Source organism: Girardinichthys multiradiatus, chromosome 6 (genome assembly GCF_021462225.1).
Source record: "Girardinichthys multiradiatus isolate DD_20200921_A chromosome 6, DD_fGirMul_XY1, whole genome shotgun sequence".
Taxonomy (NCBI): Eukaryota; Metazoa; Chordata; class Actinopteri; order Cyprinodontiformes; family Goodeidae; genus Girardinichthys; species Girardinichthys multiradiatus.
Genome location: NC_061799.1, coordinates 45233531 through 45261312, shown reverse-complemented (window position 1 = coordinate 45261312; position 27782 = coordinate 45233531). Strand labels below are relative to the sequence as shown.

The 27782-nt window shown below is 44.3% G+C and overlaps 1 protein-coding gene across 3 annotated transcripts in view; it reads left to right on the top strand.

Moving 5' to 3' along the window:
* The first annotated feature begins 3479 nt into the window (after positions 1–3479).
* The window catches only part of LOC124870705 (CYFIP-related Rac1 interactor B-like), a 29507-nt gene continuing 5204 nt past the window's right edge, over positions 3480–27782 (top strand). The window contains exons 1-7 of one of the 3 annotated variants that reach the window (XM_047369534.1): positions 3480–3637; positions 12859–12932; positions 13068–13189; positions 13523–13628; positions 13864–14000; positions 14078–14155; positions 15029–15145. In XM_047369534.1, coding sequence (XP_047225490.1) covers positions 12860–12932; positions 13068–13189; positions 13523–13628; positions 13864–14000; positions 14078–14155; positions 15029–15145 — 633 coding nt within the window. In that variant the 5' untranslated portion in view covers positions 3480–3637; position 12859. Of the gene's footprint in view, positions 3638–3709; positions 3914–3968; positions 4017–12858; positions 12933–13067; positions 13190–13522; positions 13629–13863; positions 14001–14077; positions 14156–15028; positions 15146–27782 lie in introns of those variants that run through there. The other 2 variants (XM_047369535.1, XM_047369536.1) reach the window with 2 other exon arrangements.

Here is a 27782-nt window from a genome sequence, read left to right as displayed (position 1 = left end):
CAGATCCTTTAGTTATCAGGCTCCTCTCCTGTGGAACCAGCTCCCAGTTTTAGTCCGTGAGGCAGACACCCTGTCAACGCATGCGCAACGCGCATCAACTAACTGTGCTCCACTAACCAGCCTGAGATCACGTGAAGCCAAGTTGTTGATGTAAATTCGTATTCTCATAGAAAAAAATCGTATTCACAAACTGTTAATTCAATTCAATTCAATTCAGTTTATTTATATATCGCCAATTTACAACACATGTCGTCTCAAGGTTCTTCACAAAGTCAGGTTCAAACATTCCAATTAATCCTAACCATTGAACAGTGCAGTTGGATTCAGTTATTTATTCAAATTGGATAAAAAGTTTTTCTATCTAAGGAAACCCAGCAGATTACATCCAGTCAGTGACTTGCAGCATTCACTCCTCCTGGATGAGCATGTAGAGACAGTGGACAGTCACTGGCGTTGACTTCACAGCAATCCCTCATACTGAGCATGCATGTAGCGACAGTGGAGAGGAAAAACTCCCTTTTAACAGGAAAAAACCTCCAGCAGAACCAGAACCAGGCTCAGTGTGAGCAGCCATCTGTCACGACCGACTGGGGGTTAGAGAGAACAGAGCAGAGACACAAAGAGAACAAAGAAGCACTGATCCAGGAGTACTTTCTATGGGAAGGAAAAGTAAATGTTAATGGATGTAGCTCCTTTAGTCGTTTCATCTAGAAAGAAAGAACAGATAAACTCTGATCCAGTTTTCAAGGTTAGAGTCTGAAAGAGAGAACATAGAGTTAGTTACAGTAGAAGCTCAGTCAGTAGCTATGTCTAGGAGAGAAAGGGTTAAACACTAAAAGACAGGGCCATGTGGATCATCTGTAGAGGATGAGCATTAAGCTGTTACCAGCAGAAGCTTGGTCGATGCCCCTCCCCAGAAAGGTGTCACAGGTAGACACAGAGTCAGGCCAGGTGTAGCTTCTAGGAAGAGAAATGAGAGAACAAAGTTAAAAGCTGAAATAACAGCAAATAATGCAGAATTGGAGAGTAGTGTAAGAATGTAGCGAAGAGGGTGAAAGTGGTCATTATGTCCTCCAGCAGCCTAAGCCTATAGCAGCATAACTACAGAGATAGTTCAGGATAAACTAAGCCACTCTAACTATAAGCTTTATTAAAAAGGAAAGTTTTAAGCCTTAAAAGTAGACAGTTTGTCCATCTAGAGCCCACTGATGGTCATTGTTATACTAAAAACCACAAGGATTGGGATACCTCTCTCTGTCAGACTGATTATAACCATTGGAAAAGAGAAAGGGTCATACAGGTAGCAGAAATGGAGGGTGTGTTTGGACCTCAACCATAACTGAGCCGGTTTAGGCTAAACCTGACTCCTCCTTACTCCAACCAACAGGGAGGGAGGAAGACGGTGGTAAAAAATAAGGAAGATAGCTTATAGCATATTGTATTCATAAAGAATAAACCACAACTGTAAACTTGAACTTTGTGTTTGTAATTTCTTGAAGCTGTAACATTTTATTTTGTATTTTTACAGAGAAAATATACAAACCTCTTTTAGATTTTACTTATGCACAACTATTGACTAATATGCACACATTTCTGTCTTTACATACACATTGTTTTTGACAGCGTTCTTACCCCATAAATAATACTTTGAAAGTGTAATATCTGAAGAGTAAAGCAAGTTGTTTAATATATGTACTGATCAAGCATAACAATATGACCAGCTGCCTAACAGCTCTGACCCACTGAAGCCTGGACTCCACTTGACCTCTAAGGATGTCCAGTGGTATCTGGCACCAAGAAGTTGGCAGCAGATTCTTTAGGTCCTGGTAGTTGATATGTGCAGCATCCATGGATGGACCCACAGATACATGTTTGAACTGAGGTCTGGGGAATCTGGAGGCTAACACCTCAAACCTGTAGTGTTCAACCAATTTTGCTTTGAGGCATTCTCCTGCTGAAAGAGGCCAAAGCCATGAGGCGATCCTGTTGTCAATAAAGGTCATCGAGTTCTGCTGGTATGCTGAGATAGGAGGTACGTATTAAAATAACTTCCACATAGATGAAAGGACCCAAGGTTTCCCAGCAGGACATTGCCAGGAGCATGCTGCTCCATGGACACCCTGACTGGGCTGCAGTTATGCAGTCCCATACACAACAAACTGTGATATACTGTATATTTTGTCGTCTGTCTTAACAGAACCATCATTAAATTCTTCAGCAATACCAGAAACAGTACCACGTTTGTTGGATTGGACCACACAGGCTGCCCTTCACGCTCCACATGCATCAATGAAACCTGGCCCCCCATGACCCTGCTGTTGGATCAGCACTCCTCCTTCCATGGACCATTTGGTAGAAACTGCATGATGAATGTGAGGAGCATCCCTAAAGAGCAGCAGAGTTGATCATCTGAACATCACATCATGACCCGAGTCAAACATGCTTGAATCTTTTCATTGGAAATTTTTTTTCTGTGTTTGCTTTCTCAAACCCCCACCTGACAAGGCAGATGGTCACTGGTTCTGCTGGAACCAGGCTCAGTGGATCACCACTTATTTGCTTAGGAGAATAAGAACTCCTTGCAATTGGCTGGCCTTTCTTCTACAGGTAACCAGGTGGCCTTATAAAGTGGATTAGAGTATCTAGTCTTCCATTTAGGATCAGACTGGTCTGTGGGTCATTGCATCTAACCTGTAGTTGTATTGGTATGAATTTGATTATCATGTATTTCAGTATAGTTGGTGATGAACTGGACTTGTTTATCCAGTAAAGTGGCCTAAAATGCCCTGTTGGGAATATAAATAAACTGCAACAGATTGGAATGTGTTCAGCTTTCCTGGCAAACAATTACATTAAAAAATATGAAACCGGTTCCACATAATTGTATTTTGTTAGTTGAAAGTAAAAAAGATGAGTTACTAATCTAACTTTAACTGGAAATGAAATGTTAACATAAAGAGGACAGCTACCCTGGTTCACTTACGACAATGATCCTGGATGTCAAATTCTGTTAAAAGAAAATAAATGTATCTATTTAAAAAAATATATAATATATATATAAGAAATGTCTTGTTAAAGTAAATATCCCTAAAGCTGTATTTTGATTCACTTTTTGCTGTTATTTGCCAGAATTAATTAAATCAGTGGCTAAGTTTGTGAGCCGAATTACAGAAAAGTTTCTGGAAGTTGTCATCCAGTGTTGCAGAAGCAGGGAAACCTGCAGGAACAGGTGTAATCTGATGAAAACGTCTTATTTTAGACGGATTTTAAACGGAGTTTGGTTTCTCAGTAGAACCTGCGCAAACAGAACAGACCAGCGACATGGATGACCACCTGCTTTTGGCTCCATCGGCCAGAACTGGGTGTTCTGCTGTGTTGAGCTCAACCTGTCGGGTGGTTCCGATGGTTTGCTTCGTGGAGCTCAGGTTGTCTCCTGCTGCTCTCTGATTGGCTCACGGTTCAGTTCCTCCTGAGGAAATCACTCCTTTTATAGTTAACGGAGCTGCGTGCCGCCGGTTTCCGGGTTTACTCTCACCCAGCATGTAGACGAGGAGGCGGGCCGCCGGGAGACACCTGGAGCACGTCGGGCCATCGATCCGCTACGCACGCATCGATCAGCGATCAGTGATCAGTGAAGGTGAGCGCGGCGGGACCGGGGAGGGAGGGTGGAGGGTGAGGCAGTGGGGTTCGGACCGGAGGGAGGAGAGGTGGGGGTAGATCTGAGGGTGGATCCATAATCATATTAGACATGTCAGGTCCTGCAGAGCTGCTGCTGGAGGAGAATCTGTTGCATGCTTCACAGCTCGAAGTTCTGCTCCAGTGAAGTTCCGGTTACATCCACACTCAGGAGGTTGATCCAGCTCTGAGATGAGATTTTAAATGAGATCCTCCAAATCCAGGCGCCTCTCTGAAGGTTCGTGAGTCTGTTTACCCACAACCACCAGCAGGACTCATTTCCGTTTTTACTCAACTTCAGTCTGTCAGAGCTGGCAGCAGAGAGGCGAGAAGAAGGCCCAGTAAGTCTCTACTTAGTCTAACAATGAAGGACCCATCCAGAGGCGATGCTAGGAAAACATCTGGACTGGGGATCTGGCCCCCATGGCATTCTAAATGCTTTTATTTTTAAAGACAAAAACACGATGATCTTTGATTAATATTCTGCCTTTTTAGTGGTTTATATAAATGTCATTTAATTGACTTGTAATAGTCCTTTATTCAGCTCAAAGATCATATTTGTTACTGTAGTACCTGATATTTATAGTATATATGTGTTAAAAACAGCAAGAGAATATTCTGCTTATATCAAGTATCTGTGTTAACATCGGTATGTTGTTAATGCAGATACTGATACCGATTTTTAATCAACTGGTATATGAGGAAAACTGGGCCGATATAACAACCAATATTTATTTCCATCTTGTTGCTGTTTGTGTTTCTGGAGGGGAAGCGGTTGGTCATGTGGTGTTGGTTGGATCATGTGACAGTGCTATTTAACTGAAGCGATGTGGTCTATTTTTCACGCTGTCAAAAGAGCAGTAAAAATATCTATAATATCAATAAATATCGCCCAACAGCCATAACAGCAATAATAATATCGGATGTCATTAGCATCCCTAATATTATTTCCAATTTTGGATCATGCACAGGATAAATAAAGATTGCTCATGTAATACATCAGTATATTTTTGTTATATATCTAGTTGAAAACAGTAACTAACAGACTAGTTGCTTAGTTAAATCCAGTAAATTAAACAAGGTTTTAATGTTAATCCTGTAAAACCGGAATTAACGATATTCTGCACGTATTTATTTTATTGTCTGGAATTCCTAAAACTGCAGCTTGCAATAGTGAATAAAAAGCAGTTTTTGATTGGATGCAGCCAGTAGCATAACACCCAGTCAAGCAACTAGAGCACACAGACGGTAACATCCTTACTGTTATAAATATGTCGAGTATGAAGATTAATCTTCATGAAGTCAAACATTTTCACGTCATCTGATAACGCTACAGGCAGCATGTTTGGACTCACCAAGCAGGGACATTTCCTTCAGCATCGGATGATACTGATGAGGAATGAGAAGCTTTACTGGAAGAAAAAACTCCTGTTGTAGAAATATCAATTTACTTTTCATCTTCTATTTCCAAGATGTTCCATAAAAATGGAAAAATCATTCTGCTAATATTGAATGGCGTTCTGTTTGGACGCGAACTGCTGCTGTAAACTTTTAGAACCTCTGGACACTGTAGGTGTTTCTTGCAGGAAACCCGGCAGGGTTCTCCAGCTGCTCCAAATTCTTCCATGTTCATGGGGACCAGCTATGGATGCAGTTCATCCCATTTTCCTTGCTTTAAATATAGCTGTTAAATCAGAGGGTCCATTTGACCCGCTATGGCCGCCTTCCCGGTTCTTCATGCATGTGAGTTTTCTCCAGTCCAGATCTCCATTTTGATTAAGGCACAAACACGGCATTCCAGGGGAACCTTTAGCCTTCATCAGCTTTGCAGCATTCCAGCCATTAATCAGTGAAATCATTGTGGAATAAACTGAAAAGGTGAAACTAAGGTTATCTTTGGGTTTCTCACCATCTTTCTGTCCATTTGTACCTGCGTTATTTTCAAAAGATCCCACGACCACCACCTGTACCAAACTAAACCAGTGCTGTTGTTGAGATGAACCCAGTCAGATCTTTAATGTTCTAAAAGAATTATCTGTTCAGAGTCTGAATGATTGTCTGATAAAACACAAATTTCTTCTATGAGAACGTAGTTTAACGCAGTTTCAGCAGAGATAGAGGAAGTTGGAGGTTCTGCAGATCATTATATTTAGAAACACCACAAAGTAAAAAGAAAAAACGTTCTTTTGCATAAAACCCAGTGGGAGGTTCCCCTTATTATTATGTTGGAATGGACCTGGAGCTGAATACAGCGGGTTCTGATGCTTGTAGTTTCTGTTTCTGCCTCGTTTCTGCCTTTTGTCCCGTTGGGTCTCTTGGTTGGATAAAGCTGACATTTGAAGTCGCTCAGTTCTTCCTGTACCAGGATGGAGCCTCCAAACTGCTGCTGATTTTCAGCTCTTAGAGGTTCTGTGAGTTGATCCAGTCATTTAGTAACATGTTGGTGTCCAAACCAACGCGGTCCACTGGGAAACAGCCATTACCCTCCACACCTTGCTGTTGCTGCTAGGGTTGTTCCTCCCTCTGCAGCCACCAAGAGTTCTTGATAACTGCTAATGAGTCTTCAGCATCAATGTGGAGGAATGTGGACCCACTCTGCTTTGCTGAATTCTTTTAATTCATCCACATTGGGGCTTTTCCAGCAGGAACAACCTGTTGAAGATCATGTCACAGCATCCTAATCAGTTTTAGGTCCAGACTTTGACTAGGCCACTCCAAAAACATCACTTTATTTTTGTAAACCCATTCAGACGTGGGCTTGGTGTCCATTGGATCATTGACCTGCTGCAGGTGAGCTTTGAGGTCATAATCTGATGGTTGGACATTCTTCTTCAGGAGTTTCTGCTAGAGAGCAGAATTCATGGTTCCATCAGGACAATCACAGCAGGTTGTCCAGATCCTGAAGCAGCAAAGCAGACCCAGATCATTACACTGCCACCACCATGTTTGCCTGTAGGTATAATCTTATCTTTTTCAGAAATGCTGTGCTATTTTTCCAAAGGTCTTGAGGGTCATCAAGATGTTTTTTGGTAAATGTGAGATGGGAATTTGGGTTATTTTGGGCCAGCAGTGGTTCTGGCCTTGGAATTCTCCCATTGAGGTCACTTTTGCCCAGTCTCTCTTTCTTATTGTTGAATCATGACCTCTGAACTTAGGTGAGGTGTTGAGGCCTGCAGAGCTTTAGATGTTTTTCTATGACCTCCTGGATGAGTCGTTGATGAGTCTGTGGAGTAATTCTGGTGGATTGGCTACTCCTGGAAATGTTCTCCACTGTTCCGTGTGTGGATGATGGTTCTCACCATGGTTATCTGGAGTGCCAACCCTTTAGAGATGGCTTTTTAACCCTTTCTAGACTGATAGATGTCAGAGACTATATCTTAATTTCCGCAATTTCTTTAGATTGGGACCTGATCTGTTTCTTTTTGAGATGGTTTTGCCTACTTCATGCTGTCAGACAGGTTCCTTAAGTGACTTCAGGATTCTACAGGTCAGACTGTTATCAGGCCTGTGGTCTGAGGAAAACTGGACTCAACTTTCCAAAGAAATGTGGTTTATCAGTTGATTCATGATTGAACAAAGGGGAAAGTATTTCCTTGAGGGGTTAGATGGAGGTGGAGCTTTTTTCCCTTGACAAATGAAACCATCAAATGCTTTTTGCATTTTCTCTGTTCATCTTCGATATGTTTGTTTAATGATCTGAAACTTTTAGGTCTGACAAAAACCAAACTAGAAGCAATTTGTAATAACATTTAACGGTATAAATGGCTTACTTCTCGAGGATTAAACTTTCAGATTATATTTCTGGACCCAGCGGCCGAACGATTATGGTTTTTTGAGGTTCTGCAGAGTCCAGTGTGGATATACTGATCACACTTAGATGTAGGGTTCTGGTCTTCACACACTGAGATTTCCACAGAAGATCCTCAGAAGATTTCCTCTGAAAGTATATTTCTGTAGATGCAGACAGATACTTTCTCCTTGCAGTTCACCAGTTTTTGTGGTGACCCTTCAAGCTGATGTTGCCTGCCAGGGAAAGCTTGAAGGCATCATTACTTTGGAGCAAAACCACATCAGATGGAGAAACAGTGCAGCTAATAATCTCCAGCTGCAGGAACATCTCAGGCTCTAAGACAGCTGCTACAGTAATGTTGCCATCAGGACAGAGCAGCTGGTGGCATCTCTACCTACTGAGAGCTGGGGACATGTGGACAAGCAGGGCAGCAAATGAGTGTCTTCTGTCCAAGAAAACCATCCAGGACAGACAGAAATTATGCAGGAAGTCTAAGGTTGGACTGCAGGATCCTGGAGTAAAGTTAATTTCTCTGAGGAATCCTCTTTCTAAACGTTTGAACATCTGAAGAGGAAAACTGAAAGCTACCACAAGTCCACCTGGAGCCAGTAGTGAAGCATTCTGATCCAGTTCTTGAGTGTTTGTGCAGTATTTCTCTTCTTATGAAGACCATTTTTCCGTTTGCGGTCCAGTCTACTCTTAATTTTTGATTTTTATAGTTTTTTTTATGTTTGTGAGTTCCTGCATGCTTCCATTTGCCTTTTAGGTCGCTGCCGACACACCTGATTCTGCCCAGTGTGGGACAATTAACTAGCATTCTATTCTATTCTATTCTATTCTATTCTATTCTATTCTATTCTATTCTATTCTATTCTATTCTATTCTATTCTTTTCCATTCTTTTCCATTCTATTCTATTCTATTCTATTCTATTCTATTCTATTCTATTCTATTCTTTTCTATTCTATTCTATTCTATTCTATTCTATTCTATTCTTTTCTATTCTATTCTATTCTATTCTATTCTATTCTATTCTATTCTATTCTTTTCCATTCTATTCTATTCTATTCTATTCTATTCTATTCTATTCTATTCTAATCTATCTAGCCAAGAGGGTGGACTTCCTTCCTAAGGTCACTGCCATGAATAAAGAGTGGGATCAAGATGTCCTCCAAGAGCAACTTCTCATCATTTTCCGGCATCGTGGAGCACCGTGTCACAAGGTTGAAGACCAAGCAGCTCAAAGATCACATCACCAAAGTGTTGGACTTGCCCGTGTCTAAACCCCATTAAGAACCTGTGGTCAGTTCTGAAAAAGCGGGCGGAAAAACCGAACCCAACAAACTAGGATAAGCTCCAGGCACAAAGACGTCAGGAATGAGTCTCCATTTTAATCTTTTCCTGAAAAGATGAACATGTTTATGATCACAGCAACACGAAGAACCACGACCCATCACTGCTTGGAAAGATGAACCTTTTGGCGGGGCTGGTTTTACAGCCAAACACGGCTTCCTCGCTGGTTATTAGGCAGCAAAGAAACAGCAGATCTTCAGAAATACTTTCATTTTCTGTTGTTCTTGTCGTCCTCAGGCTGCAGATCACACACTGAAACAAACTGTAGCTTGTTTCTGTTTGTGATCCAGAATAAAATTACAATTTCTTTTTAATTTCTAAAGAAAACCGAGCTAATGAATGAAGACTTCTTTAGTCCAAAGAATGTATAGAACCTTCTGGTAAGAGGGTTGGTGAACCAAATGCTTAATTAGCGAGTGGAGGAACTGATCTACAGATGAACATGTGGTTAAAGTTGCTGTTGTGTCGTCTCAGTGTGAAACTTCCACATTAGGAGCTTTCAAATCACACGTTCCTCAAAACCTTCTCCATCTGATTGGTTGCTGATCAAGAGGAGCTGGTTGGCAGGAGAAATGACGTCTGAAAAGGTCCCTGGCTGAGCTCAGAGTCCAGTGGGCTCCCTTTGGGGAAGTAAAAGTCCCTTTTAAACTTTCAACTAGACTCAAATGAAACAGTTTAGCACATTTTTAGATATAACTGATTGTTAAAGGAAATCTATTTAACATGAAGGAAACTTTGACAGATCTGAAGCCGAAACTTGAGTTTGAAGACTTCGTCTTTTAGATAATAAATTCAAGTCTGCAGATACTTTAAAGTGTAACAAAATCATCCCTGATTGTGGTTTCTGCAGATGATTGTGAATTTACTGGAACTTTTAACGATCTGAAACCAGCTCAGAACCAACCTGGCGTTCTGACAAACCCGGATGTAGTTCATCTGTCGCTGGAGTTTTTTTTACCTGAACTGAGCTCATTCTGTTTTACTTCCTCTGTTTTAAATTTAGGCCAAACTTTCAGAGACGTTGCTGCTTCCTCTTTTCTCCATTTTTAAAACGAAGGTGTCACTTCCACTTTAGCTTGCAGCCACAGACCAAAGTGCAAATCTATTCTGACAGCATGATACCTCCTCCAGCCGGTTGAAGATGAAGCTGTATGCTTTACTTCTCCTTCAGTGCAGCTTCACTGTTTCCTCTCTAAAATATTCTAATGTTTATTAAAATATTCTAAATGGGATCAAATTTAAACCAACACAAAGGCCTATAATGAGCGTTCATGATTCGGAAAGAAGGTCATTACTACTGTTGAACATGTTTTAAAGCTCAATCTAAAATCGGTTTTATTGTTTCATGAAACTGATCACAAGGCGTAGCTACCTTTAAATGGACTTTAACGTTTGGTATATCTGTTTGTGAAAATTAGTAAATTGAGCTTTAAAAGCTTGAAAACAATGAATGATGGTCCAGACAACAGAGTTCTGGATGGCTCTTTTGGATGGCTGTTCCACAGATAATGATCTTCTCTTAGTGACATCTTCCTCAGTCACACCATCATCTCCAGATGTTCCAGTCCTCCACGGTCATGATCATTTCAGGCCAGACTTCCCAGAAGATCTCAGAAGAAAAAGCTAAGCTACTAAATGAAACTAAAGTTAGATTTGATTAGATTTAGATTTGTTGTACAGCAGCCATCCACCAAACTTTCACTGCAGCTGTAACTAGATTTCAGCTGTAAAATTACAATATTGGGGGAAAGGTTTAACAATTTGTATCCCTCTCTGGGGACTCGGGGTTGAACTCTTTCATCACCCAGGCTGAAGTCACCGAGGTGGTTAAAAAGCTCCACGGTGGCAGGGCTTCAGGGGTGGATGAGATCCGCCCTGAGTACCTCAAGTCTCTGGATGTTGTAGGGCTGTCATGGTTGACACGTCTCTTCAACATTGCGTGGCGGTCGGGGACAGTGCCTCTGGACTGGCAGACTGGGGTGGTGGTCCCCCTTCATAAGAAGGGGGACCGGAGGGTGTGTTCCAACTACAGGGGGATCACACTCCTCAGCCTCCCTGGTAAGGCCTACGCCAGGGTATTGGAGAGGAGAGTCCGACCGATAGTCGAACCTCGGCTTCAGGAGGAGCAGTGTGGTTTTCGTCCCGGCCGTGGAACACTGGACCAGCTCTACACCCTCTACAGGGTACTCGAGGGTTCATGGGAGTTTGCCCAACCGGTTCACATGTGTTTTGTGGACATGGAGAAGGTGGAGAAGGCATTCGACTGTGTCCCTCGTGATGCCCTGTGGGGGGTGCTCCAGGAGTATGGAATCGGGGGCCCTTTACTAGGGGCCATCCGGTCCCTGTACGAGCGGAGCAGGAGTTTGGTCCGCATTGCCGGCACTAAGTCGGACCTGTTCCCGGTGCATGTTGGACTCCGGCAGGGCTGCCCTTTGTCACCGGTCCTGTTCATAACTTTTATGGACAGGATTTCTAGACGCAGCCAAGGGCCGGAGGGGGTCGGGTTTGGGGACCAGTGGATTTCGTCTCTTCTTTTTGCAGATGACGTGGTCCTGCTGGCCCCCTCTAGCCAAGACCTACAGCATGCGCTGTGGCGGTTTGCAGCCGAGTGTGAAGCGGCTGAGATGAGGATCAGCTCCTCCAAGTCCGAGGCCATGGTACTCGACCGGAAAAGGGTGGCTTGTCCTCTTCAGGTTGGAGGGGAGTTCCTGCCTCAAGTGGAGGAGTTTAAGTATCTTGGAGTCTTGTTCACGAGTGAGGGAAGAATGGAGCGGGAGATCGACAGACGGATCGGTGCGGCTGCCACAGTAATGGGGGCGCTGTGCCGGTCCATTGTGGTGAAGAGAGAGCTGAGCCGAAAAGCAAAGCTCTCAATTTACTGGTCGGTCTACGTTCCTACCCTCACCTATGGCCATGAACTTTGGGTCATGACCGAAAGAACGAGATCCCGGATACAAGCGGCTGAAATGAGTTTCCTCTGTAGGGTGGCCGGGCTCTCCCTTAGAGATAGGGTGAGGAGCTCGGCCATCCGGGAGGAGCTCGGAGTAGAGCCGCTGCTCCTCCACATCGAGAGGAGCCAGTTGTGGTGGCTCGGGCATCTATACCGGATGCCTCCTGGACGCCTTCCTCGGGAGGTGTTCCAGGCACGTCCCACCGGGAGGAGGCCCAGGGGACGGCCCAGGACACACTGGAGGGACTATGTCTCTCGGCTGGCCTGGGAACGCCTTGGGCTCCCCCTGGAGGAACTGGAGGAGGTGTCTGGAGAGAGGGACGTCTGGGCGTCTCTGTTGAGTCTGCTGCCCCCACGACCCGGTCCCGGATAAGCGGAAGACGACGAGTACGAGTACGAGGTTCAACAATTTGTATCCCTCATTTCAGAAAGTGAAACTCATACATTTATTGAATTAAAACCCAAAATTCAGAACTTTTGAATATTACCTAAAATCACTAAAAATATATTTTATGTCAGGTATCTTCATTTCTATGCACCCAGTACCTGGTGTGGGCTCCTTTTGCATCAATTACTGCATCAGTGTGGCGTGGCATGGAGGTGATCAGCCTGTGGTTCTGCTGAGGTGTTCAGGAAGCCCGGGTTGCTTTGATAGTGGCCTTCAGGTCATCTGCAGTGTTGGTTCTGGTGTCTCTCATCTTCCTCCTGACAAAACTCCATAGGTTCTCTGTAGGGTTCAGGTTGGACCAGGTTGATGGTGTTACCATGGTGATTAAAGCAGGTATTTGTATTGTTATGTTAGCAGTGTACTGGTGGTGCATGAATTGGAGAAAGAAAGGATCTCCAAGGTGTGAATGGTTGTGAAACCACCTGAGGAGACGAGTCAAGGCTGCGCTGTAGATGTTAGACAGATGGAACCTGAAGCCACCTCCTCTGTTTGGTTCTTCTCCGTCCAAAATGTTTACATTGTTCTCTTCAAAGTAGTGTCCGTGACATAGAGCTGTGCAGCTGAACTCTGACCTGCAAGTTCTAGCTGCGGTTCCTCTGGTTGTTCACTGGGATGTTCTCACCTCTGCTTCTTGTGTCGGCAGCATGGGGAACCTGATCAAGGTGTTGACTCGAGACATCGACAACAATGCTGGAAACTTCTTCCTGGACTTTGAAAGTAAGACTCAGAGACACACTTTGGTCAATTAAATCTGGATCTGTCTCGACTTTCTGTCAACAGCTTTTGTTGATGAGTTTAGATGTTTTAATCATAACTCATCCGTTAGCAGTTAATCCAAGCTTGTATTTTCAGACGCTCAGCCTTCACAGTCAGAGACAGAGGTGTGGGAGAAGGTGAATCAGGTGCTGACGGAAGCCAAGGTCATCCTGGACGACCTCCAGACATACAAAGGAGCTGGAGAGGAAATCCGACAGGTGACACAGTTGCAATGAATCTAGAAAAATAATTTATTATGCACATAAAATGCAAACGGGTTAAACATTCAGAAAGATGCTGAAGAACAAGCTTGAGTTTAATGACTGAAGGTATAAGCTGGGATTCAGAGCAACAAGAACCTGATAAAAGATGGAAACCTGTCTGCTGCACACATTTACAATAAAGTATTAAGTGAGGCTTTCAAAATGTTGTAATTGATTATAAAACCAGTTTAAAATAATTCCTCTGTTTAGGATGCATAGAATGCCTGTCACGATACAGAGTGCATTCAGCTCGGTTCCTGATGTTTTTGGTGTTTTTCATGTTTTCAGGCCATCCAGAATCCTAATGTTGAAGGTGTTCAGGAGAAGGCCTGGGCCGCTGTGGTTCCTCTGGTCGCCAAACTCAAAACCTTCTACGAGTTCTCACAGAAACTGGGTAACGCACGGCTAACCACTTTTCTGTCTATGGGATGGTCCCAGCATTCAGATTTCCTGTAATCTTTTAAAGTTGTCTTTATGAAGGACCTCTAGGCTTCCTGATGGTCTTTTATTTGGACCTTTTCTCTCGGTTTCAGTTAAATTAATGCAGTCTGGGTGCCTGAAGGGAAGAAATTAGCTCGGTTTAAAACTTTTGCACGATGTCATAACGATTGTCCATGTGTTTCCCTCAGAATCCAGTCTGCATTGCCTCCTGGATATTCTCACCAGTGCTGACTCGACTCCAACTCAACATCTGGAGCAGAAGCAGGCGCTGGCTCGTCAGTTCGCCCACATCCTGCACTTCACACTGCGCTTCGATGAGCTAAAGGTCCTCCTCTTCTTTCTTTCTTCTTTCTCAGGGTTCCCCCACCTTATTGTCTCACCTCTAATTTTGTCCTGTTTCAGATGACCAACCCTGCCATCCAGAATGACTTCAGCTACTATCGGCGAACCATCAGCCGCATGCGGATCAACAACGTGTCGGTAAGAAAGTCGCACATTCACACCAGTTTAATAGGAACTGCACAGTTGTGGTTATTATTAAAAGGATTATTTATGAATTAGGATTGTGTTATCATCAGCTTTCGTCTGGTTTTAGAACATTGTGCTTCTAGTGAGACTGAGTTTAATTAATGACATATAGTTAAGCAGTAATAGAGGAAATGGTTCAGTGTTGCTTCTTTTAGAGTTCAGTTTAGCCTTTTGCTATCTTCTACAACATCCCTTAAGTTTAAGAAAATGAGGAACTTGACTCTTATAAAAAGTCTAATGTGATCTCCATTTATCAAACTTGTACCTCTCAAATAGAATCTTTGCTGACGATTAATAATTCTATCTTCCTAATGATCCTGTTAACCCTGGTGTGCCACAGGGATGAGCCCTCGGTCCTCTTCTGTTTTAAATTTACAAGACTTTGAAGCTTAACCGTTTCTATGCCGACGGCACCCTGATGTACGTCCCGTTAAAATCTAAAAATACCAGGTGGTCTTACAGCTTGTCTTCGTGAAATTGGGTCATGGGGTTTTACTTTTTTATGAGAACCAATAAAGGAAAAAATTGAGATGAATCAGTATCAAACTGATTACTGAAACTCATTTAGTTCTGTTGGTTCTAATCTCGGTTCTGTCCTCAGTTTTGATGCTGAAATCCAAACTGACTTTTGTTCTCAGATCATCTTGTGACAAAAACAGTTTTGAACTTTTAACTTGGACATATACGTTTGAATTTCATTATAAAACAAAAGGTTTAACTTTGAACCATTTTCCAGGTGAAAACGTTATTATTATTATTATTATTATTATTATTATGGATCACTGGATTCTGTAATCATTGGCTGGGTTCTGTGTTATTTTTCAGTCGGACTCGGGAAGCGAGGTCAACAACGAGCTGGCCAATCGGATGTCTCTGTTCTATGCCAGTGCCACACCGATGCTGAAGACGCTGAGCGACGCGACATCAAAGTTTGTTTCAGATGTGAGTTTATCTTTTCATTTTTATGGGATTCTGTCCTTGAGGAGAAATATTGGAGCACACTAGTCCTGCACTGAAAATGTTTGTGAAGCACATGTTTCTATTCTTTTCAGGAAAAATTGATTTTTAAAAAGCATTAATGCAGAAAAATGGCTTCTATCACTTTGAGGCGTTCCTGAGGTAGAAATATTTTAGTTAATTTTTACACAAATTTTCCAGATCTGCAAACTGTGTTTATTTTTTATCTGTTCTCTGATTTTTGAATGAAAACCCTTTCAAGCTTTGCTTTTTAATTTTCATGTTTAAACGTTTAGACCCGGGGGAAAAGATGTTGATCTTTGAAATTAAATGTTCTGTTTGTAATTATCGGTAAAAAAGCGACAGGCTGTTTGAGCCGTTCTGCACATCTAAATGCAGATTAGACGTCCCTAACAAGATTTAGTCAGTTTAAGGCCCCCACGGGGTCGGGGTTGTTGACTCCACAGATGTCTGAGTGACTCAAAGTGGATTCAAAGTGGACTCAGTGTGGACTCAAAGTGGACTCAAAGTGGACTCAAAGTGAACTCAGTGTGGACTCAAAGTGGACTCAAAGTGAACTCAGTGTGGACTCAGTGTGGACTCAAAGTGGACTCAGTGTCGACTCAAAGTGGACTCAGTGTGGACTCAAAGTGGAGTCAAAGTGAACTCAGTGTGGACTCAAAGTGAACTCAAAGTGGACTCAAAGTGGACTCAGTGTGGACTCAGTGTGGACTCAAAGTGGACTCAGTGTCGACTCAAAGTGGACTCAGTGTGGACTTAAAGTGGACTCAAAGTGGACTCAAAGTGAACTCAGTGTGGACTCAAAGTGAACTCAAAGTGGACTCAAAGTGGACTCAGTGTGGACTCAGTGTGGACTCAAAGTGGACTCAAAGTGAACTCAGTGTGGGCTCAAAGTGAACTCAAAGTGGACTCAAAGTGGACTCAGTGTGGACTCAGTGTGGACTCAAAGTGGACTCAGTATCAACTCAAAGTGGACTCAGTGTGGACTCAAAGTGGACTCAGTGTGGACTCAAAGTGGACTCAAAGTGAACTCAGTGTGGACTCAAAGTAAACTCAAAGTGGACTCAAAGTGGACTCAGTGTGGACTCAGTGTGGACTCAAAGTGGACTCAGTGTCGACTCAAAGTGGACTAAGTGTGGACTCAAAGTGAACTCAAAGTGAACTCAAAGTGAACTCAAAGTGGACTCAAAGTGGACTCAGTGTGGACTCTGTGTGGACTCAGTGTGGACTCAAAGTGGACTCAGTGTAGACTCAAAGTGGACTCAGTGTGGACTCAAACAGGTCTCATTGTGGACTCAGTGTGGACTTAAAGTGGACTCAAAGTAGACTCAGTGTGGACTCAGTGTGGACTCAAAGTGGACTCAGTGTGAACTCAAAGTGGTCTCAGTGTGGACTTAAAGTGGACTTAAAGTGGACTCAGTGTGGACTCAAAGTGGATTCAGTGTGGACTCAGTGTGGACTCAGTGTGGACTCAAAGTGTACTCAAAGTGGCCTCAGTGTGGACTTAAAGTGGACTTAAAGTGGACTCACTGTGGACTCAAAGTGTACTCAAAGTGGACTCAGTGTAGACTCAAAGTGGACTCAAAGTGAACTCAAAGTGGACTCAAAGTAACTCAAAGTGGACTCAAAGTAGACTCAGTGTGGACTCAGTGTGGACTCAAAGTGTACTCAGTGTGAACTCAAAGTGGTCTCAGTGTGGACTCAGTGTGGACTCAAAGTGGCCTCAGTGTGGACTTAAAGTGGACTTAAAGTGGACTCAGTGTGGACTCAAAGTGGATTCAGTGTGGACTCAGTGTGGACTCAGTGTGGACTCAAAGTGTACTCAAAGTGGCCTCAGTGTGGACTTAAAGTGGACTTAAAGTGGACTCACTGTGGACTCAAAGTGTACTCAAAGTGGACTCAGTGTGGACTCAAAGTGAACTCAAAGTGGACTCAGTGTGGACTCAGTGTGGACTCAAAGTGGACTCAAAGTGAACTCAAAGTGGACTCAAAGTGGACTCAGTGTGGACTCAGTGTGGACTCAAAGTGGACTCAGTGTCGACTCAAAGTGGACTAAGTGTGGACTCAAAGTGAACTCAAAGTGAACTCAAAGTGAACTCAAAGTGGACTCAAAGTGGACTCAGTGTGGACTCAGTGTGGACTCAAAGTGGACTCAAAGTGGACTCAGTGTGGACTCAAAGTGGACTCAGTGTGGACTCAAAGTGGACTCAGTGTAGACTCAAAGTGGACTCAGTGTGGACTCAAACAGGTCTCATTGTGGACTCAGTGTGGACTTAAAGTGGACTCAAAGTAGACTCAGTGTGGACTCAGTGTGGACTCAAAGTGGACTCAGTGTGAACTCAAAGTGGTCTCAGTGTGGACTCAGTGTGGACTCAAAGTGGCCTCAGTGTGGACTTAAAGTGGACTTAAAGTGGACTCAGTGTGGACTCAAAGTGGATTCAGTGTGGACTCAGTGTGGACTCAGTGTGGACTCAAAGTGTACTCAAAGTGGCCTCAGTGTGGACTTAAAGTGGACTTAAAGTGGACTCACTGTGGACTCAAAGTGTACTCAAAGTGGACTCAGTGTAGACTCAAAGTGGACTCAAAGTGAACTCAAAGTGGACTCAAAGTAACTCAAAGTGGACTCAAAGTAGACTCAGTGTGGACTCAGTGTGGACTCAAAGTGTACTCAGTGTGAACTCAAAGTGGTCTCAGTGTGGACTCAGTGTGGACTCAAAGTGGCCTCAGTGTGGACTCAAAGTGAACTCAAAGTGGACTCAGTGTGGACTCAGTGTGGACTCAAAGTGGACTCAGTGTCGACTTAAAGTGGACTCAGTGTGGACTCAAAGTGGACTCAAAGTGGACTCAAAGTGGACTCAGTGTGGACTCAGTGTGGACTCAAAGTGGACTCAAAGTGGACTCAGTGTGGACTCTGTGTGGACTCAAAGTGAACTCAAAGTGGACTCAGTGTGGACTCTGTGTGGACTCAAAGTGAACTCAAAGTAGACTCAGTGTGGACTCCAAGTGGACTCAGTGTGGACTCAAAGTGGACTCAGTGTAGACTCAAAGTGGACTCAGTGTGGACTCAAACAGGTCTCATTGTGGACTCAGTGTGGACTTAAAGTGGACTCAAAGTAGACTCAGTGTGGACTCAGTGTGGACTCAAAGTGGACTCAGTGTGAACTCAAAGTGGTCTCAGTGTGGACTCAGTGTGGACTCAAAGTGGCCTCAGTGTGGACTTAAAGTGGACTTAAAGTGGACTCAGTGTGGACTCAAAGTGGATTCAGTGTGGACTCAGTGTGGACTCAGTGTGGACTCAAAGTGTACTCAAAGTGGCCTCAGTGTGGACTTAAAGTGGACTTAAAGTGGACTCACTGTGGACTCAAAGTGTACTCAAAGTGGACTCAGTGTGGACTCAGTGTGGACTCAAAGTGAACTCAAAGTGGACTCAAAGTAACTCAAAGTGGACTCAAAGTAGACTCAGTGTGGACTCAGTGTGGACTCAAAGTGTACTCAGTGTGAACTCAAAGTGGTCTCAGTGTGGACTCAGTGTGGACTCAAAGTGGCCTCAGTGTGGACTTAAAGTGGACTTAAAGTGGACTCAGTGTGGACTCAAAGTGGATTCAGTGTGGACTCAGTGTGGACTCAGTGTGGACTCAAAGTGTACTCAAAGTGGCCTCAGTGTGGACTTAAAGTGGACTTAAAGTGGACTCAGTGTGGACTCAGTGTGGACTCAAAGTGGACTCAGTGTGGACTCAAAGTGAACTCAAAGTGGACTCAGTGTGGACTCAGTGTGGACTCAAAGTGGACTCAAAGTGAACTCAAAGTGGACTCAAAGTGGACTCAGAGTGGACTCAGTGTGGACTCAAAGTGGACTCAAAGTGAACTCAAAGTGGACTCAAAGTGGACTCAGTGTGGACTCAGTGTGGACTCAGTGTGGACTCAAAGTGGACTCAGTGTCGACTCAAAGTGGACTCAATGTGGACTCAAAGTGGAGTCAAAGTGAACTCAGTGTGGACTCAAAGTGAACTCAAAGTGGACTCAGTGTGGACTCAGTGTGGACTCAAAGTGGACTCAGTGTCGACTTAAAGTGGACTCAGTGTGGACTCAAAGTGGACTCAAAGTGGACTCAAAGTGGACTCAGTGTGGACTCAGTGTGGACTCAAAGTGGACTCAAAGTGGACTCAGTGTGGACTCTGTGTGGACTCAAAGTGAACTCAAAGTGGACTCAGTGTGGACTCTGTGTGGACTCAAAGTGAACTCAAAGTAGACTCAGTGTGGACTCCAAGTGGACTCAGTGTGGACTCAAAGTGGACTCAGTGTAGACTCAAAGTGGACTCAGTGTGGACTCAAACAGGTCTCATTGTGGACTCAGTGTGGACTTAAAGTGGACTCAAAGTAGACTCAGTGTGGACTCAGTGTGGACTCAAAGTGGACTCAAAGTGAACTCAGTGTGGACTCAGTGTGGACTCAAAGTGGACTCAGTGTCGACTCAAAGTGGACTCAGTGTGGACTCAAAGTGGAGTCAAAGTGAACTCAGTGTGGACTCAAAGTGAACTCAAAGTGGACTCAAAGTGGACTCAGTGTGGACTCAGTGTGGACTCAAAGTGGACTCAGTGTCGACTCAAAGTGGACTCAGTGTGGACTTAAAGTGGACTCAAAGTGGACTCAAAGTGAACTCAGTGTGGACTCAAAGTGAACTCAAAGTGGACTCAAAGTGGACTCAGTGTGGACTCAGTGTGGACTCAAAGTGGACTCAAAGTGAACTCAGTGTGGGCTCAAAGTGAACTCAAAGTGGACTCAAAGTGGACTCAGTGTGGACTCAGTGTGGACTCAAAGTGGACTCAGTATCAACTCAAAGTGGACTCAGTGTGGACTCAAAGTGGACTCAGTGTGGACTCAAAGTGGACTCAAAGTGAACTCAGTGTGGACTCAAAGTAAACTCAAAGTGGACTCAAAGTGGACTCAGTGTGGACTCAGTGTGGACTCAAAGTGGACTCAGTGTCGACTCAAAGTGGACTAAGTGTGGACTCAAAGTGAACTCAAAGTGAACTCAAAGTGAACTCAAAGTGGACTCAAAGTGGACTCAGTGTGGACTCTGTGTGGACTCAGTGTGGACTCAAAGTGGACTCAGTGTAGACTCAAAGTGGACTCAGTGTGGACTCAAACAGGTCTCATTGTGGACTCAGTGTGGACTTAAAGTGGACTCAAAGTAGACTCAGTGTGGACTCAGTGTGGACTCAAAGTGGACTCAGTGTGAACTCAAAGTGGTCTCAGTGTGGACTTAAAGTGGACTTAAAGTGGACTCAGTGTGGACTCAAAGTGGATTCAGTGTGGACTCAGTGTGGACTCAGTGTGGACTCAAAGTGTACTCAAAGTGGCCTCAGTGTGGACTTAAAGTGGACTTAAAGTGGACTCACTGTGGACTCAAAGTGTACTCAAAGTGGACTCAGTGTAGACTCAAAGTGGACTCAAAGTGAACTCAAAGTGGACTCAAAGTAACTCAAAGTGGACTCAAAGTAGACTCAGTGTGGACTCAGTGTGGACTCAAAGTGTACTCAGTGTGAACTCAAAGTGGTCTCAGTGTGGACTCAGTGTGGACTCAAAGTGGCCTCAGTGTGGACTTAAAGTGGACTTAAAGTGGACTCAGTGTGGACTCAAAGTGGATTCAGTGTGGACTCAGTGTGGACTCAGTGTGGACTCAAAGTGTACTCAAAGTGGACTCAGTGTGGACTTAAAGTGGACTTAAAGTGGACTCACTGTGGACTCAAAGTGTACTCAAAGTGGACTCAGTGTGGACTCAAAGTGAACTCAAAGTGGACTCAGTGTGGACTCAGTGTGGACTCAAAGTGGACTCAAAGTGAACTCAAAGTGGACTCAAAGTGGACTCAGTGTGGACTCAGTGTGGACTCAAAGTGGACTCAGTGTCGACTCAAAGTGGACTAAGTGTGGACTCAAAGTGAACTCAAAGTGAACTCAAAGTGAACTCAAAGTGGACTCAAAGTGGACTCAGTGTGGACTCTGTGTGGACTCAAAGTGAACTCAAAGTGGACTCAGTGTGGACTCAAAGTGGACTCAGTGTGGACTCAAAGTGGACTCAGTGTAGACTCAAAGTGGACTCAGTGTGGACTCAAACAGGTCTCATTGTGGACTCAGTGTGGACTTAAAGTGGACTCAAAGTAGACTCAGTGTGGACTCAGTGTGGACTCAAAGTGGACTCAGTGTGAACTCAAAGTGGTCTCAGTGTGGACTCAGTGTGGACTCAAAGTGGCCTCAGTGTGGACTTAAAGTGGACTTAAAGTGGACTCAGTGTGGACTCAAAGTGGATTCAGTGTGGACTCAGTGTGGACTCAGTGTGGACTCAAAGTGTACTCAAAGTGGCCTCAGTGTGGACTTAAAGTGGACTTAAAGTGGACTCACTGTGGACTCAAAGTGTACTCAAAGTGGACTCAGTGTAGACTCAAAGTGGACTCAAAGTGAACTCAAAGTGGACTCAAAGTAACTCAAAGTGGACTCAAAGTAGACTCAGTGTGGACTCAGTGTGGACTCAAAGTGGACTCAGTGTGAACTCAAAGTGGTCTCAGTGTGGACTCAGTGTGGACTCAAAGTGGCCTCAGTGTGGACTCAAAGTGAACTCAAAGTGGACTCAGTGTGGACTCAGTGTGGACTCAAAGTGGACTCAGTGTCGACTTAAAGTGGACTCAGTGTGGACTCAAAGTGGACTCAAAGTGGACTCAAAGTGGACTCAGTGTGGACTCAGTGTGGACTCAAAGTGGACTCAAAGTGGACTCAGTGTGGACTCTGTGTGGACTCAAAGTGAACTCAAAGTGGACTCAGTGTGGACTCTGTGTGGACTCAAAGTGAACTCAAAGTAGACTCAGTGTGGACTCAAAGTGGACTCAGTGTGGACTCAAAGTGGACTCAGTGTAGACTCAAAGTGGACTCAGTGTGGACTCAAACAGGTCTCATTGTGGACTCAGTGTGGACTTAAAGTGGACTCAAAGTTGACTCAGTGTGGACTCAGTGTGGACTCAAAGTGGACTCAGTGTGAACTCAAAGTGGTCTCAGTGTGGACTCAGTGTGGACTCAAAGTGGCCTCAGTGTGGACTTAAAGTGGACTTAAAGTGGACTCAGTGTGGACTCAAAGTGGATTCAGTGTGGACTCAGTGTGGACTCAGTGTGGACTCAAAGTGTACTCAAAGTGGCCTCAGTGTGGACTTAAAGTGGACTTAAAGTGGACTCACTGTGGACTCAAAGTGTACTCAAAGTGGACTCAGTGTAGACTCAAAGTGGACTCAAAGTGAACTCAAAGTGGACTCAAAGTAACTCAAAGTGGACTCAAAGTAGACTCAGTGTGGACTCAGTGTGGACTCAAAGTGTACTCAGTGTGAACTCAAAGTGGTCTCAGTGTGGACTCAGTGTGGACTCAAAGTGGCCTCAGTGTGGACTTAAAGTGGACTTAAAGTGGACTCAGTGTGGACTCAAAGTGGATTCAGTGTGGACTCAGTGTGGACTCAGTGTGGACTCAAAGTGTACTCAAAGTGGCCTCAGTGTGGACTTAAAGTGGACTTAAAGTGGACTCACTGTGGACTCAAAGTGTACTCAAAGTGGACTCAGTGTGGACTCAAAGTGAACTCAAAGTGGACTCAGTGTGGACTCAGTGTGGACTCAAAGTGGACTCAAAGTGGACTCAAAGTGGACTCAAAGTGGACTCAGTGTGGACTCAGTGTGGACTCAAAGTGGACTCAAAGTGAACTCAAAGTGGACTCAAAGTGGACTCAGTGTGGACTCAGTGTGGACTCAGTGTGGACTCAAAGTGGACTCAGTGTCGACTCAAAGTGGACTCAATGTGGACTCAAAGTGGAGTCAAAGTGAACTCAGTGTGGACTCAAAGTGAACTCAAAGTGGACTCAGTGTGGACTCAGTGTGGACTCAAAGTGGACTCAGTGTCGACTTAAAGTGGACTCAGTGTGGACTCAAAGTGGACTCAAAGTGGACTCAAAGTGGACTCAGTGTGGACTCAGTGTGGACTCAAAGTGGACTCAAAGTGGACTCAGTGTGGACTCTGTGTGGACTCAAAGTGAACTCAAAGTGGACTCAGTGTGGACTCTGTGTGGACTCAAAGTGAACTCAAAGTAGACTCAGTGTGGACTCCAAGTGGACTCAGTGTGGACTCAAAGTGGACTCAGTGTAGACTCAAAGTGGACTCAGTGTGGACTCAAACAGGTCTCATTGTGGACTCAGTGTGGACTTAAAGTGGACTCAAAGTAGACTCTGTGTGGACTCAGTGTGGACTCAAAGTGGACTCAGTGTGAACTCAAAGTGGTCTCAGTGTGGACTCAGTGTGGACTCAAAGTGGCCTCAGTGTGGACTTAAAGTGGACTTAAAGTGGACTCAGTGTGGACTCAAAGTGGATTCAGTGTGGACTCAGTGTGGCCTCAGTGTGGACTTAAAGTGGACTTAAAGTGGACTCACTGTGGACTCAAAGTGTACTCAAAGTGGACTCAGTGTGGACTCAAAGTGGACTCAAAGTGAACTCAAAGTGGACTCAGTGTGGACTCAAAGTGGACTCAAAGTGAACTCAAAGTGGACTCAAAGTGGACTCAGTGTGGACTCAGTGTGGACTCAAAGTGGACTCAAAGTGAACTCAAAGTGGACTCAAAGTGGACTCAGTGTGGACTCAGTGTGGACTCAAAGTGGACTCAAAGTGGACTCAGTGTGGACTCAGTGTGGACTCAAAGTGGACTCAGTGTCGACTCAAAGTGGACTCAGTGTGGACTCAAAGTGGAGTCAAAGTGAACTCAGTGCGGACTCAAAGTGAACTCAAAGTGGACTCAAAGTGGACTCAGTGTGGACTCAAAGTGGACTCAGTGTCGACTCAAAGTGGACTCAGTGTGGACTCAAAGTGGACTCAAAGTGGACTCAAAGTGGACTCAGTGTGGACTCAGTGTGGACTCAAAGTGGACTCAAAGTGAACTCAGTGTGGACTCAAAGTGGACTCAAAGTGAACTCAAAGTGGACTCAAAGTGGACTCAGTGTGGACTCAAAGTGGACTCAGTGTCAACTCAAAGTGGACTCAGTGTGGACTCAAAGTGGACTCAAAGTAAACTCAGTGTGGACTCAAAGTAAACTCAAAGTGTACTCAAAGTGGCCTCAGTGTGGACTTAAAGTGGACTTAAAGTGGACTCACTGTGGACTCAAAGTGTACTCAAAGTGGACTCAGTGTAGACTCAAAGTGGACTCAAAGTGAACTCAAAGTGGACTCAAAGTAACTCAAAGTGGACTCAAAGTAGACTCAGTGTGGACTCAGTGTGGACTCAAAGTGTACTCAGTGTGAACTCAAAGTGGTCTCAGTGTGGACTCAGTGTGGACTCAAAGTGGCCTCAGTGTGGACTTAAAGTGGACTTAAAGTGGACTCAGTGTGGACTCAAAGTGGATTCAGTGTGGACTCAGTGTGGACTCAGTGTGGACTCAAAGTGTACTCAAAGTGGCCTCAGTGTGGACTTAAAGTGGACTTAAAGTGGACTCACTGTGGACTCAAAGTGTACTCAAAGTGGACTCAGTGTGGACTCAAAGTGAACTCAAAGTGGACTCAGTGTGGACTCAGTGTGGACTCAAAGTGGACTCAAAGTGAACTCAAAGTGGACTCAAAGTGGACTCAGTGTGGACTCAGTGTGGACTCAAAGTGGACTCAAAGTGAACTCAAAGTGGACTCAAAGTGGACTCAGTGTGGACTCAGTGTGGACTCAGTGTGGACTCAAAGTGGACTCAGTGTCGACTCAAAGTGGACTCAGTGTGGACTCAAAGTGGAGTCAAAGTGAACTCAGTGTGGACTCAAAGTGAACTCAAAGTGGACTCAGTGTGGACTCAGTGTGGACTCAAAGTGGACTCAGTGTCGACTTAAAGTGGACTCAGTGTGGACTCAAAGTGGACTCAAAGTGGACTCAAAGTGGACTCAGTGTGGACTCAGTGTGGACTCAAAGTGGACTCAAAGTGGACTCAGTGTGGACTCTGTGTGGACTCAAAGTGAACTCAAAGTGGACTCAGTGTGGACTCTGTGTGGACTCAAAGTGAACTCAAAGTAGACTCAGTGTGGACTCCAAGTGGACTCAGTGTGGACTCAAAGTGGACTCAGTGTAGACTCAAAGTGGACTCAGTGTGGACTCAAACAGGTCTCATTGTGGACTCAGTGTGGACTTAAAGTGGACTCAAAGTAGACTCTGTGTGGACTCAGTGTGGACTCAAAGTGGACTCAGTGTGAACTCAAAGTGGTCTCAGTGTGGACTCAGTGTGGACTCAAAGTGGCCTCAGTGTGGACTTAAAGTGGACTTAAAGTGGACTCAGTGTGGACTCAAAGTGGATTCAGTGTGGACTCAGTGTGGCCTCAGTGTGGACTTAAAGTGGACTTAAAGTGGACTCACTGTGGACTCAAAGTGTACTCAAAGTGGACTCAGTGTGGACTCAAAGTGGACTCAAAGTGAACTCAAAGTGGACTCAGTGTGGACTCAAAGTGGACTCAAAGTGAACTCAAAGTGGACTCAAAGTGGACTCAGTGTGGACTCAGTGTGGACTCAAAGTGGACTCAAAGTGAACTCAAAGTGGACTCAAAGTGGACTCAGTGTGGACTCAGTGTGGACTCAAAGTGGACTCAAAGTGGACTCAGTGTGGACTCAGTGTGGACTCAAAGTGGACTCAGTGTCGACTCAAAGTGGACTCAGTGTGGACTCAAAGTGGAGTCAAAGTGAACTCAGTGCGGACTCAAAGTGAACTCAAAGTGGACTCAAAGTGGACTCAGTGTGGACTCAAAGTGGACTCAGTGTCGACTCAAAGTGGACTCAGTGTGGACTCAAAGTGGACTCAAAGTGGACTCAAAGTGGACTCAGTGTGGACTCAGTGTGGACTCAAAGTGGACTCAAAGTGAACTCAGTGTGGACTCAAAGTGAACTCAAAGTGGACTCAAAGTGGACTCAGTGTGGACTCAAAGTGGACTCAGTGTCAACTCAAAGTGGACTCAGTGTGGACTCAAAGTGGACTCAAAGTAAACTCAGTGTGGACTCAAAGTAAACTCAAAGTGGACTCAAAGTGGACTCAGTGTGGACTCAGAGTGGACTCAAAGTGGACTCTGTAGACTCAAAGTGGACTCATTGTGGACTCAGTGTGAACTCAGTGTGGACTCAAAGTGGCCTCAGTGTGGACTTAAAGTGGACTCAGTGTGGACTCAAAGTGGACTCAGTGTGGACTCAGTGTGGACTCAAAGTGTACTCAAAGTGGCCTCAGTGTGGACTTAAAGTGGACTTAAAGTGGACTCACTGTGGACTCAAAGTGTACTCAAAGTGGACTCAGTGTGGACTCAGTGTGGACTCAAAGTTAACTTCCACTGGAAACGTTTGTGCAAAGCTCAATATTTACAACCAAGTCCTCAGTGTCACACAGTAAACCTCTCAGCGGGAAAAATGCTTCCTATCAAACTGTTTTTATATGTGACAGCAAGCCAATAAGGGTTGACAATTGGTGCCAGTATATCTGCCACTCTCTGTGCCGCTCTAACAGGTGTGCAGTGGGTGCCCAGGTGTAGGAACTGGCTTCCAACTAGCTCATCAAACTTGCCACCATCCATTCGGAAATATTCAAAGTTTCTTGTTGTCCTTTGTCTTCATGTCCTTCACCAGCATATTGTGCTCCTCTTCTTCATCCCTATTCTGGTTTAATGGCCTTTTTTACCACCTTCTTTTCTTTCGTTTTCCCAAAGCTACACGGCAGATTAGCTCTTCCTCCTCGTTTGATGACACCATGGCCCAAATTGTGGGAATGTAGGCAATTGGTACGCTGGACTATGAAATCTGAAACGTCCGTGGACAGTGACGAGTCAGAGCCGCTCACAGTTCACACACAGAACGCCCGACTCTGAGGGAACCTTTAGGAATTCCTGAAGATAAAATTATTCTGGAGGTGAACGCCTGTGTTCTTTGTGAAAACCAGACTGAAAGCCTGGATCACCTATTTTCTCCCTGCGAAGCCTTTTGGGTTGACATGTGGAACTGGTAACAGTCCAGGAGATTCAATTATTATTTCCAACTGTAAGTCATTAAATCTGGTTCATTTATTGATGATCAGAATCTGGGCTTTATGAGGGAAATTATCTATTCATAAATGTAAATACTTTAAAGTTAAACCATGTGTAACAGAAGGCTGAATGTATTTAATTCTCTTTAATTCACAGACGCTTGTAAATAACAAAGGAAGCCTATAAGTTAGTTGCTCTATTTAAGATATTTAATATTTGTTAAGGTCACCTCACAGTTGCTGGGAGATGTTTAGAGACTTGTTGTTCTGTCTTTGTATTCTGTGTAGACGTATTTATTGGCTTTTACATTCATTTTCACTTTATTTTGTTCTTTTTATTTTTCCTCTGTTTTTCTTATCTTTATTTGCTCAACCTTGTGTGGCGATGTTGCTTCAATAAGTAATCAGCCTTTTTCTGTCTGTATGGATTTTGGTTAAAAAAAAGTTCTGCCCATCAGATAGACGGCTCTAAAATTATCTTATTTAATCCTCTCATAGTCTGCAAAGATTGGTTGGTATGTGTTTCCAATGAATAACGTCTACCAGCAGAGGTTCACTT